General features: G+C 36.6%; 1 protein-coding gene and 1 long non-coding RNA gene across 2 annotated transcripts in view; both read left to right on the forward strand.

Annotated features, from left to right (window-relative positions):
* LOC139767226 (cysteine dioxygenase type 1) overlaps positions 1-8,693 on the forward strand; it is a 130,362-nt gene extending 121,669 nt beyond the window's left edge. The window contains exon 5 of the mRNA XM_071696369.1: positions 4,786-8,693. Within this exon, the coding sequence (XP_071552470.1) occupies positions 4,786-4,809 (24 nt within the window). The 3' untranslated portion in view covers positions 4,810-8,693. The remainder of the gene's footprint in view (positions 1-4,785) is intronic.
* The window catches only part of LOC139767227 (uncharacterized), a 191,158-nt gene that overhangs the window by 167,183 nt on the left and 9,763 nt on the right, over positions 1-14,212 (forward strand). The gene's annotated exons all lie outside the window — the stretch shown is intronic.

Raw genomic sequence — 14,212 nt, forward strand, 5'->3', positions numbered from 1 at the left:
CTATCTATCTATATCTCTGATGCCCATTCCCTCCGGGAACCCCCTTCATGGGGTAGCCACGGCAAAAAAGAGTCTCCACTTACCTCTGTCCTTACATGCCTCCCTTGCATACTCCATTCCTTCTTGCTCTGCTTCTCTCCCTCTAGTATTCCTCCACCCTATTTGCCCATGTCACAGGTGGTCTTCCACACAAACAGCAATCCCTTTGATTGTACTATCATACAGTCTCCTAGTAAATGCCCAGTCTTGCTCTCTTTCCACATGCCCAAACCACCTCAAAGTATTATTGTTTCACCCATTCTACCACTCTGCAATTCATTCCCATTGCATTCCCTGCCATATCGCATATCTCATACACCTTTTCATTTCTTCATTTAGTCACACCACATGCACTCAAATAGCTCATTTCCACAACCTGGATTTTTGATCTCTGTGACTCATTCCATCTCCATGTTTCAGCTGTGTAGGTCAGGATTGGGAAGACTATGCTGTCCCTTAATCCTCTCTTCACTTGCATACTTACACCTCTACCCTTCATTATTCTACCAAGAGACCTAACTCTTCTACTCTGTATTGCTCTCTCCCTTATCTCTCTTTCCTCTCTTTTCATGTCACCACACTTACCGAAGATAACTTGCATATACTTAAATACTTAAATTCTCCCACTTACAGCCTCGTCCCCCTCCATGTCCACAGCAGAATTTAGCACAATTTCTTCTTTCATTCTATGTGGTGTTACAGAATCTATGCTTTCACTCTGTTTCCTTTCAAACACCATTACTTTACTTTGTTTGCATTTAACTTCAACATCCCCCACTTACACACATCAGAAACCACTTTTACAACCTTCTGCAACTCCTCTTCTCTCGGCAAACAACACAGTATCCTCTGCAAACCGGCTTGCCACTAGCCATCATATCTCACTGCCACACCTGCATCTCTGCTCCCCTTTTCCCAAGTTTTGCTTTCATCTCTCTTGTCACTCCATCCTAATGGAGTGATGGAACTCCAGCATGTCAGGTGAACAGTAAAAAATTTCTTGTCTCTTGTTATGTGGACAGTGGACGTAAGACACTTAGTTCATTTCTTGCTAAACCTGATGATCTCATTGATTTTGTAGTGATCACAAATTGTGCATTCCCAGAAAAGATTAAGAATTCTTATCTTGGGCTTTAGATCCTAAGCTTCACATAAGATATCAGTGCAAATTTTTAAGTTAACTTGTCGATTCTTGAAGTCAATGTAGTCCTTTTCATGAACAACAGGAACCCCATTGTGCTTTTCTCTATGTTCAATACTTTTCCAACCCTAGCTTCCATGGCAACTTTATTCACTTGTTTTGGAAACCCCATACAACACATAAAAATGCTGAAAAGTGAAAAATTTTCATAATCAACTGTTATCCTATTTGATTCTTGGTGTCCCATTTAATACGTTCTATTGTCCCAGATCCAGGTTTTGGCTGATTGTGGGTATTGTTCTTGTTGAGGAGACCATATATTGGATCAAATAGACTATAACTTCAAACTGTGGAGCTTTGTATTCCCCAATATCTTTATATGTGTTAAACATTATGACTGTAGTTATTTTCTGCACTAAAAAATTCTTCCTTGGGTCTCCCCAAATTGACAGTGTAAATTATTGCAGCAATGGGTGATGGCATATAGAAGCTTGAGGTGATGAAGTTCAGGATGATTAAGCATGTGTCTTTTGTTATAATGAGTTTCATGCCTCACGAGAGGCAGGAGGCAGGTCCTGCATTTCAGTCATCATAGGAGCTGGTATGGATGTAATTGGAGGATCATTACAACTTTTCCCAGGCTCATGAACATTAAGCAAGGGATTGGTGAAGGGCTGTTTGGAAATACAATGCTGTGATATCTTAACAGTTCTTGCAGTGTTGCTTATGTCATGTTTTCAGGTTTTTCTCAGATGAATTTCCCTGAATACTGAACACACTCATTGTTTATGGCTAGATAATGAAATGCATCAGTTAAAGGTGTATTATTGATATATCCCCTTCAGTCCTAACTTATTTGCAAAAGTTATCTCTAGTTTGATGAATATCAGTATTTGAAATACTGAAATAAAAAAATTGCTATTTGAACGACTGCAACCATTTAGATCAAGTGCATCTTAGACAGTTAAACCTTGGTAAGGTATGTAGGGATGTTACATTGACATGTCATGGCCATTCAAATCTATCACCTATTGTGGCATTCTCAAGCTTCATTTCCTTTACAACACATGGAGATTAAATCTTTCATTTATGTTATGCAAGTAACATTTACTCATTTGTAAATATAGGCAAAGAAAGCCAACTTTAATGGTAAAGATGCTTTTGGTAAGGAGGTGCCAACACTTTGCGCTCATGAGCTTCAAGACTGACTGACCACAGCAAAATGCCAGCTCACATAACTTGGTGCAGCAGGGAAGAGGAGGAAAGATGGGACTTGTGGTTGATTGGTGCAGGTTAGGGGGAGCAGGTGATGTCAATGGTGGGGGAGAGGGAGGTGAAGGATGTGGGTGAGTCGCCAGAGGGTATGTGCAGTTGTGGGGACAGATTTGAAAGATTATTTACACTAGGCAATACATTTATAACAGTAGGACTTATGCAAAATATATGACTGCTTTGATTGATCACTTTGCATAACCCTAACCCTATCTGGTTCTTTTAACAACTAACCTGTGCTTTCCCACCCTCCACCGTACAACCCTATCCATCACCTATGCCTTGCAACCATATAATATTGTTGGAACTACTATTTCATCAAACATACCCATTTTTGCTCTCTGAGATTACGTTTTTTCTTTCCACACATTCTTCATCACTTATGACACACTTTCACTTCCATGATTCCATTTCCTGCCAAGTCCACTCCCAGATATCTAAAACACTTCACTTCCTCCAATTTTTCTCTATTCAAACCTACATTCCTACTTACTTGTCCCTCAACCCTGTTAGACCTAATAACCTTGCTTTTATTCACATTTACTCTCAGCTTTCTTCTTTCACACACTATCTCAAACTCGGTCTCCAACTTTTGCAGTTTCTCACTCGAATCAGCCACCATTACTGTGTCATCAATGAACAACAGCTGACTCGTTTCCCATGCCCTCTCATTCCCAACAAACTGCATACTTGCCCCTCTCTCCAAAACTCTTGCATTTACCTCCCTAACCACCCCATCTATAAATAGATTAAACAACCATGACATCACACACCCTTGCCACAGACAAACATTCACTGGGAACCAGTCACTCTCCTCTCTTCCTACTTGTACACATGCCTTACACCCTTGATAAAATCTTTGCTTCCAGCAGCTTACCTCCCACACCATGAATATATTGTTAATACTTTCCACAAAGCATCTCTGTCAACCCTGTCATATGTCTTCTCCAGATCCATAAATGCAGCATACAGATCCATCTGTTTTTCTAAGTATTTCTCACATAAGCACCTGATCCACATACCCTCTACCCATTCTAAAACCACATTGCTCATCCCTGATCTGATGCCTTTACACTTTCAGTTACCATTCTCCCATACAATTTTCCAGGTATACTCAACAAACTTCTTTCTACATTTGTTATTATCAAGTTGAGGAATCTAATTTTGTGTGATCCTGTGAGGAATTAGCAGTCAGCCTCGATAAGTCTTTTCATTCTGTGTGCACTTTGGAAAAACTATTGAAATGTCCCTCTTGATCTTCTCATTATGGTGAAACTAGTTGTGCAATAGATCATCTTTGTTTATGGGCTTTTTGTACACTTTAAATTTCAAGTTTTTTTATGTGTCCTTGAGTGTCCAGGAGTGGGATTGAATCATTCTACTCCTCCTCCAGGATGAACTAAATGGATGGCTCTGTTTTGTTTAGCCTCTAGATCTTGAAGATTAAACCGTTTGGATGAGATTACTAGATCATCATCAGCAACCATGGCCAAAGTTTCCTTTGCCCTAGGGTGATTTCATTGGCCTATTAAAGCATACAATCTTTAGTTTAAACACTCCTTGTTTGCAAGTTCACCTGACATACTTCTTCAGTGAAACCTTTTTCCTACCCATCAATATCATCTACACCTTCATCCTTCATCTTGCCTAAATATTTCTGAGGAATTAGGCACATTAACTTGAACATCAGAGGGTGAAGCAGTTAGCATGTTTTGTAATAAGAAATCAAAATGTGTTGAAATTATTAGGAATGCTTCGACACATATAAATAAATAAAACAAAAGCAAATAGTGAGGTTGGAAGCAGGAAGATATAATATTGAAAGTAACAAAGAAAGCCATGAGAGACAAATATGAAATGATGGCCTTTTAAGTTTGCTGCACAAACATTTTTTGGCACTTTTTTTAGTAGCATTGTAAATGTTTGACATTCTTTTTATGAGTAGCATTGAATTGTGGCAGACTGTTAGATGAGTAACCCTGAATTTTTAAAAGACTGTTTAATGAGTAGCAATATGCATTTTTGGCAGACTGTTTAATGAGCTTTGAAGTTAATTTTTGACAGACTGTTTAATGAGTTGTAAAGTTAAATTTTGACACTGTTTAGTGAGTAGTGCTCTGGGTATGGCCAAACAGATAATCCATTTCTCTGAATGTAATATTTTCACTGGTTTTGACTCCATTCAGTCTCTTCTCAGAATGTCCTTGGTACAAATGGTCATAAAGCAAAGGATGATAATGCAATACATCTCATCCTAAGCATTTTTCTATTCTATGATTTTTTCTGCCCAACATAGAGACATTCTTTGATTTACTTTTTGTATTTTCTTTCAGAATAAGCCAAAGTGCAGCAGTTAAAGTGGTAGAGGAAATCATCCAAGAGAAAATACTGATGCTTTGCAGTTCTCAACTTATGAGTTTGAATTCCACTTTTCTTTGAAGAAAATTTTGGATTCTTAATTTCACAGACACCTAAATTGTAGTTTCATATGATACAAACACTTGCCTCAAGAACATATGTATATAATTATGGATTTTACTAGTTTTAAGAATGACTGTTACTTTAACTAAACAAATCAAAGGTTCTTTAAGTGTCATGAGTTTTGTTTTTATATAAAGAGACTTAGGTTCAGTCAGTATCTCCTGAATAGTTATTTTTGAGATTAGTTTGTAGTGCTAGTATACAAGAAAAAATCAGAGGTAGGATGCTTGGAGTTTCATGGTCTTACGATGTTTTCAGAATTAGTATTTGTAAGACTTCTACGTACAAATTATTATACCTTTTATGGCTGTGGATGACTCTATACTTGTATTGGTAGATATTGTATTTCAATAAATGTAGCTGTTTTACTGCATTGTTTTATGAAAGACTTTATATATGTACAGTAGAGTTATGACAGTTTAAAATTTTCAAGCATTTTCAAATATGTACTAAGTAACATTCATATATGCCAGTTACAGGTTTCACAAATTGAGAACAAACTTTACTTTGTTGTAGGAGAGAACTCTTTACTTGGAGATGTAAGCAGTCACATTGGTATTGGTTCCAACCTCATCACAGGTGCCCATTACACAACTCACTGTTGACTTGTCACTCATGAGTAATTGTCAAGTTGCTTGTGTGACTCAGTTGCCTGAATTTTAAATGTAGCAAGTATATGCATTTCGACTCTGGTGAAACCGGAAAGAAGTCTACTTTCAGTTATTAACGTGCTTCTTTTTGACCCATTGACATTGTTACAAAGGATATTCTACAACATGTCTTGGGCCTGTACGATATGTGTTCTGTATGAACCTTATCCATGGAGGCAGCAACTTGGTTGTTAACTTGACCTCATCTGTTCAACAATGAGGGAATACAAGAACCTGATGATATTGATGTCTACATCATCAAAGACAGAACATAAAGAATCTATCAAATAATATTGTCATCATGAGTGATGAACTGGGTTTGAATGGGAAAAGTTTTTTTTGATTTTGGTAAGCAAATAAGTCATAGTATGATTTTATGGTAGACAAAGAGATTGCAAAGCATAATATGCTACCTCAGTTAAGGAAGCTTTTTCTATTAAAAGTTTTTTCATGAGGCTAGAAAAATATGAATGCAATATATGACACTAGTGAAGAAATACAGCAACAAGGAGAACTGAGAGTAATGTATGAAGAATGTGCATGCACAATTTTCTTTCCATTTTTGTGAATCCGTGGATATCAGTGACATCCCATGTGTATGTTGGGATGGTGTTCATATACTACAGTCATGGAGAACTTTGGGTTTTGTATTTACTATAAATGGTCCAGCTTTTCCTGCATTTGTAGACCAACTTTGTGTTTATTAATGGACTATATACGGCAAATTTTCTACAATTGAAAGAGGCAACGCATGCTGGACATAGAATTAACAATTAGTGCCAAGGCTGTACAAAGTTGCTTATTCAAGTCATTGGCTGAAGAACTACATACTGGTGTGGTGATCAGGCAAAGGTAATTCTGGAATCTCTTGTGTCAGATAAAAGACCCCGAGGGAAAAAATCTTGGGAAACCAGAGGTACCTGTTATGAATGGCTGATGGATTTGTTTCTCCAGCTTTTATAGAATAAAAAATGCATGTATATTTTAAAAGATATCACAAGTGAATTGATTATCTGTTTTCAACACTTCCTTTTGTCGAAGTATACATCGGAGCTAGAGGACACAGAATAGACAACTGACTAATCTGAAATCTGTTAACCAAGAAAATGAAATAACCATAAAATGATGATGAAATGAAACGAAGAATGCTAGAAAACAATATTTTGGTCATTAGCATTAGCAAAATTTGATTTTTAAATTCAAAATTTGATTAAGATTAAACTTATTCAGAAAACCTCATGTTGAATCGACATAATAGTGTAAATGTTTTTTTTAAGTGAGAATCATAAAATCCAAGAATGGAACTACTCAGTCACTTGCACCTTGACAGCTGCAATAAACTGTTGATGTCAAACTGAGCAGACTAACATTAGCAAACCATACTCTGAACTTTGATAGACATCAAGGAATGAAAGTTTGAATTTTACATTCATATTCCCTGCAGAATTTTATACATTGTCATTCTGTGAGGCAGAGTTGATTGTGGTTGTAGACTGCTGAGGAAATGGTGAACAAAACATAGACCAATTGAAAATTCATGCTAAAACATATAGTGATGGTACACATAAATTTTGTGATCACCATTTTCTCACTTGAAACAGTATCTGGTCTCCACTCGCCATGTAGACAAAGATTTAAGAAAAAGAATGTATTTAACTAGAGTGCTATATATGATGAACAAGACGGCAAACCATCAGTAGATAAATACCTGGAGAACCTTTGAAAGGAGAGGTGCGTCAGTTATTGTGCTAAATTGATTGGCATCTCCATGTGAAGATTCTCATAACTGATATTGCCAAAAGTGCAGCTGTGTTACTTTTTGTTGGACTTGACTTTTAATTTACACAAATATTTATTTGAATATTGCTAAGGAATTGCCAAACTGATTTTCCTTGGGTACCTGATGAAAGATTCTGTACTGATTGGACAAGGATCTGCAAAGAGTATTAGTTTAGTTATGGGATCATCAAATAGTAGTTTGATGGGATCTTAGTTGGATAAGCTACAACAAAACCTGTAGTTTGACTCTTGAGACATGACTTTAGAGAAGTTTGGGATCGTTGACAAGCTTCTTCATTTTTTAGAATAGTTTTAATTATGATTGGGAGCTGATATTATGAAACTGCCAGGAGTGGGCACCTACATCCTTGAACTAAACGAATAAAATGTACCAGTACCATGAATTGAAATATTCCACATCCTGATATAAGCCAAGAGAAGGAAAACTGCTTAAGAAATAAAGATATCTGGATATTTAAAAGGAATACAGTGAAATAGTTTGCCCTGAAAAAAAATTTGGCTCATCATTACGTTAAAAGTATCTGCAAACTTGTGCTCACCTGGAGTGTCTAACAAAATCATGGCCATTACACTTACATATTTTCATCATGGAGATTTCTAAAATGAAAACAACTGAAACCAGCAAGGAATCCCATAATTATAAGCATTGTAAGAGAGTATTTATAACAAATAACAACAAGATTTTACCAAAGACAGGGTTAGCAAGTAAATTTTTGCAGAGCGAGTTATGCATTGTCAAGAGTTATGTGTGGGAAGGAGAGTTAGTATGTCTGTGGGGTGAATGCCAGCAGCCCTTTAATGGGTGACAGAAAGAAAAGACGGTAACCTGAGACAAAGGAGTTAAGCTTGACAGTCACTGAAGTGCTGGCTCTGTGCATTTGTCATAAACACTTTCAGTATTCAGGTGGGTAATACCTACTGTCAATACCTCCCTCATCGTTGGCTGCCTTACTCTTACAAGAGAAAGAGAAAATTTTATTTCATGCTTTTGGAAAAATCATAGGTGTGGAGGTGGAATGCATATGATCACAATATTTACGGGAGTAGAAATTTTTAAGTAATGTTGAGATTTACTACAAAGACACCTGCAGCAGTTTGGATCCAGAGCCATTTGGGATGTGACTTACCCGGTAGAGGAAAAATATGTTTATTTTTTTACACATAGGAAATAATACATTAATATTTGTATGCTATTATGATTGAGTAGTTGCCTCTCCTAATAAATGGGGAAATGGGTAAAATGGTGCAGAGAATGAAATTTTAGATTGCATTGATTGTACTTTAATTCTTATAAACATCTGTAAATCATGCAGTGGATTTTTTACTTGAACCTTCATAATGGTTGTAAACATGGCATTATGCACAAAAATGGGCAGTGGTTTACAAAACTGGTATAATGTTAATGTAAGTAATTTAGCAAATATTAAACTTCAATGATAAAAGAGTGAATTGATTAATCCTAGGGATATGAAGTTCTGATGAAACAATGGATTTGAAAGTTGATTCATTTTCTTCGATCTTCTTTTAAGAGCATGTGTATTTTGGAATCATTAAAGTGAAAATCTTAGCATGATTCTCTGATAGAAAGATGAATTAGAATTTTAATGAGCTCTACTGAAATTTGCCTAAAAGTACTGTCAAACATGTCTTCATTTTTGTTATCTAACTGTTTCAGTATGATGCTAGGTGAAAAAATAGTCTCCCACAGACAAACCAATTTTAGCAAATTTTGAAGTAAAAGAAAAAACATTTATACAGCCACAAACAAGTGGATCCAGCCTGTCACAGACATTTAAACCTTGTTTTGATGACAGGCATTTTATATCTTAGTAAATTGCATGCCATTCAAATGTAGTGCATATCCATTGACCCAAGTAGTTCACTCTCACTTCCTTCTGCTGGTCTTGGAGTTAGATTCTTTCTCACATGTATTTATATTTATTTTCCTGGTCTCTTGATATATCTGAATATCATAATTGTCTGTCATTATCAGTGGAACTCCACCAAATTTTGTCTTTTTACACTGCAGGATGTAGCCCAGATGGGAGCATGCATGACATCTTCTCATCATGGTGATCTATGAGTAACTGAGGTTTGAGGATTTTTCTGTTAGCTAATTAGAGTTATGGGTGATATATGGCATATAGACAGGTCTCTAGAAAGTTAAAGGAACTATTAGTTCCTTCAAATGTAGGAAGGAAAACTAAGATCACACAGTGTATATAGTTCATGATGATGATCTGCATGTCATGTGAAGTTGGAGCCAAAAGGTGTCAGATCTGATTAGAAAGTGAGTGTTGCTAATCAAGAGATAGAGTAGTTACTGTTGCATACTCTTTAAGTTTGTAAATGCAATTATTTTTTTGGATTATTTTACACAGAGATATGAGAAATTGGAGTGGAGTACTTGAAACACAATTATTTAGATATCTGTGAAATGAGGTTTCCAGTATTCATAACATTATTATTGCTCATCAATGTTATTATAAAGCATAATATTTGATGTTATTGAATTTGATACCAATATAATTACTAGTATTTCATTGTTGATTCCTGAGCCTTGTGTAACATATTTCACATATATCAGTAACGGTAAGTGTAGTTGCATATTGTACTGGAAATACAGTGCAGTGTTTGTTCAGTAATGTTTAGCTATTTTAGCATTTATGTGAAAAATCATGCTTTAGAATATATCAGGAACTTGATTGAATAATGATAATGAAACCCATCAATTCATGGAAGTGGGCATGATCCTAGGGCTGGATGAGCTTACAGGGTATCTGCTTATTGAAGAATATTAGTTTGGTTCATATTTCACTTTAAAGACAGGGTTTAACCACAAGAGCAACTCTTGCTGGGTATCTTTTGATGTTCTAGCTGAGTTTATGTCATTGTGATGGTAAGAAAGGTGAGGAATGCACCATACTATACACTGATATCATTGCTTGATGTTAACAAACCTTCAAGTTGTGACCAAAGCAGCTTTCTCTTGATACTGCATGTTAACAATTACACAATAACCAAATGATTAATGAGACTGTCGATCATAGATATGGTATTATTTTTTGTTTCTGTATATGTATCTTTATAGGGTAAGATTTGATTAATTTTAAAGCATAAAAAAATAGAATTTATGCCATCATTTTTGTCCTTTTGTACTGAATTCATGAAATATTCTGAACATAACTGTTTTGAATTAGACAAACAGGATTTCCTTGATTTTTTTGAATTATATTGAATAGCAGTTGTACATTGTACAACTAGAAGGGTTTTAGTGATCACATTGTACTTATATCTCACATTGAGATAACATTAATGTTACTCAATATGAATATATTTAGGCCTGCATATTAGTTATTAACAGAATTTTTGGACAATTTTGAATTAGTATGTGTATGTGAAACAGCATTATACTAAGAATGATGTAATGCTGACATATTATTGCTTGTAAAACAACATCATCAGTAGCTTAGGTTAGGTTATTTTGGGTTAAGGTAAGTTAGGTTAGCCAGAATACATAGTTCATTTTAGATACTATATACATTGTAACATTGTCCTATGCCTTACTTTTGTGCCATTTGTCTCTGTGATAGGCATCCCTTCAGTGATGAAAAAAAAATGGTTGCCATTAATAATTTGGGCAGATAAAATGATCACCTTCTCTTGTGCCATAATTAGCAGCACTTCTAGCTCTTAGCTTTGTGTCAGAGTCTGACCTCTTCCGTTAGTTATGGATTATTTGTGCTAATCCAATACATTAGGGAAATGCATTATTATCTATCTGTATCTTTGACATCTGTTCCCTTGGAGAACTTCCTCAAGAGGATGGCCACGGCAAAAGTCTCCATAACTGGTGAACTGTATTACATGTACCTAAAACTATGTTGTGATACTTTTTAAGAGATGTTTCATTCATTTATGTCTAAGCTATTGTATTTTGTATTGACCAGTTACTGGTACTAATATCTTTTGCTTTATGGGCTGTGAGATTCACAGAATCTGATTGTTATCTTATATACCATTTGTATATATAGAATGGCTAACAAACACTCAGATAGCCACTTTCAAATGTTATTTAATTCTGGTTATAAGATGCCATGCAGACAAATTTGAAAGCAGAAAAAAAAGGAGGTTGTAGTGTAGTAAAACTTTTCCCAATAACTTTGGATCAGCCTGCAACCTATACTGCAAAATGTAACACGACTTTATAGAGGTATGGACATAACTGCAATCACAGCCCATTATTGTGTTGATAAAACTTTGTACTAATATTTGAGCATTCATTTATCTTTGCATGAGGAAGGCTATGCTATGAAATTTCATGGAATTTGCTACCTACTTCAAGGAGGCAATAGAACACAAAGTATTTTTTTGCTCTAATTGTGAAAACTTTATATTTAAAAGTCACCATCAACATCATCTCTTGGGGATTTTGATTATCTAATTTATGGATAAAGTGATATTTTGCATTTATGAATGTGAAAAAGGCAGTTAGGTATATGATGAAAAGCTAAGTATTATGCAGCAGGTTTTAGTTTGATGGTAGAGAAAGTTTATTATGCAGCAGGATTTAGTTTGATGGTAGAGAAAGTTTTAAAAAAAAATCAAGGCTCAGAGTTAGCATCTGTCCTTTCACACTCACTACTGGTGGGAAGTTAACTTTGGCATAACAGAGAAAAAGAGGCTGATGAGAGTTGAGGTGAGAATATCATTTAAGTTTAGGGAGAATAAAAAGATGTTTTGAAAGGAGGTAAATAACATGTAAATAACATGCATAAGACAAGAGAGCAAATGGGAACATTGAAGGGGGCAAGGATTAGCACAGGTAGTGGATGAAGTGAGGAGTTGGTGTGAGTATTTTGAAGGCTTGCTGAATGTTTGATGATAGAGTGACAGATGTAGGGTGTTTTGGTCAGGTTGGTGTGCGAAGTGAGACGGGCATGGAAAATGCTTTGGTAAAGAGAGAAGAGGTGATGAAAGCAAGGCAGTGGGTTTGGATGGTATTGTAGTTGAATCAAGAAAGTGTGTGACTGTGGTGTTTGCTGGTTGGTGAGGATATTCAGTGTATGTATGGATCATGGTGAAGTGCCTGAGGATGGGTGGAATGCATGTATAGTGCTGTTGTACAAAGGCAAAAACAATAAAGGTGAGTGTTCAAACTACAGAGGCATACGTTTGTTGTGTATTCATGGAAAACTGTGTGGAAGGGCATTAATTGACAGGGTGAAGGCAAGCACAGAGCATCACATAGGGGAGGAGCAGTGTGGTTTTAGAAGTAGTACAGGATGTGTGAATAAGGTATTTACTTTAAGGAATAAGTGAGAAATACTTAGAATAACAGATGGATTTGTATGTAGCATTTATGGAGCTGGAGAAGACATATGATAGGACTGATGGAGATGCTTTGTGGAAGGTCTTAAGAATATATGGTGTAGGAGGTAAGTTGTTAGAGGTAGCGAGATGTTTTTATCATGGGTGTAAGGCATGTGTATGAGTAGGAAGAGAGTGACTGGTTACCAGTGAAGGTTAGTTTGCTGCAGGGGTTTGTGATGTTCACATGGTTGTTTGATTTATTTATAGACAGGGTGGTTAGGGATGTGAATGTAAGAGTTTTGGAAAGAGGGTTGAACATGCAGTCTGTTAGGGATGAGAGTGCCTGGTAAGTGAGTCACTTGTTGTTTGCTGGTGATACAGCACTGGTGGCTGATTTAAGTGAGAAACTGAAGAAGTTGGTGATTAAGTTCAGAAAAATGTGTGAAAGGCCAAAGTGGAGTGTAAATATGAATAAGAGCAAGATTATTAGGTTCAGCAGGGTTGAGGGACAAGTTGGTTGGGATGTAATGAGAAAAATTGGAGGAAGTGAAGTGTTTTAGATGCCTGGGAGTGGGCTTGGCTGCAAATGGAACCATGGAAGCAGACGGTTGGGGGAAAGGGCAAAGGCTCAGGGTGATAAAGAGTGTGTGGAGAACGAACATTATCTTGGAGCAAAATTGGGTATGTTTAAAGGAACTTTAGCTCCAGTAATATTATACGGTTGCGAGATATGGCCTATAGATTGGGTTGTATGGACATATGGAACGAATGAGTGAGGAGAGATTGATAAATAGGATGTATGTGTCAGAGGTGGAGGGAACAAGGGGAAGTGGGAGACCAAATTGGGGTAGGATGGAGTGAAAAAGATCTTGAGCGATCGGGGCCTGAACATGCAAGAGGGTGAGAGGCATGCAAGGAATAGAGTGAATTGGAATGATGTGGCATACTGGGATCGACATGCTGTCAATAGACTGAACCAGGGCATGTGAAACATCTGGGGTAAACCATGTAAAGGTATGTGGGGCATGGATGTGGATAGGAAATTGTGGTTTTGGTGCGTCACACATGACAGATAGAGACTGAGTATGAATGAATGTGGCCTTTTTTTGTCTGTTTTCCTGGCACTACCTCGCTGACACAGTGGGTGGTGATGCTGTCTCCTGTGTGGTGGAGTGGCACCGGGAATGGATGAAGGCAATGGAGAATGAATATGTACTTGTGTATATATGGCATAGTGCCATTGTGCAAAGGCAAAGGGGATAAAAGTGAGTGCTCAAATTACAGAGGTATAAGTTTGTTGAGTATTCCTGGGAAATTATATGGGAGGGTATTGATTGAGAGGGTGAAGGCATGTACAGAGCATCAGATTGGAGAAGTGCAGAGTGGTTTCAGAAGTGGTAGAGGTTGTTTGGGTCAGGTGTTTGCTTTGAAGAATGTATGTGAGAAATACTTAGAAAAGCAAATGGATTTGTATGTAGCATTTATGGATCTGGAGAAGGCATAGGATAGAGTTGAT

This window comes from Panulirus ornatus, chromosome 59 (genome assembly GCF_036320965.1).
Source record: "Panulirus ornatus isolate Po-2019 chromosome 59, ASM3632096v1, whole genome shotgun sequence".
In the NCBI taxonomy this organism is placed as follows: Eukaryota; Metazoa; Arthropoda; class Malacostraca; order Decapoda; family Palinuridae; genus Panulirus; species Panulirus ornatus.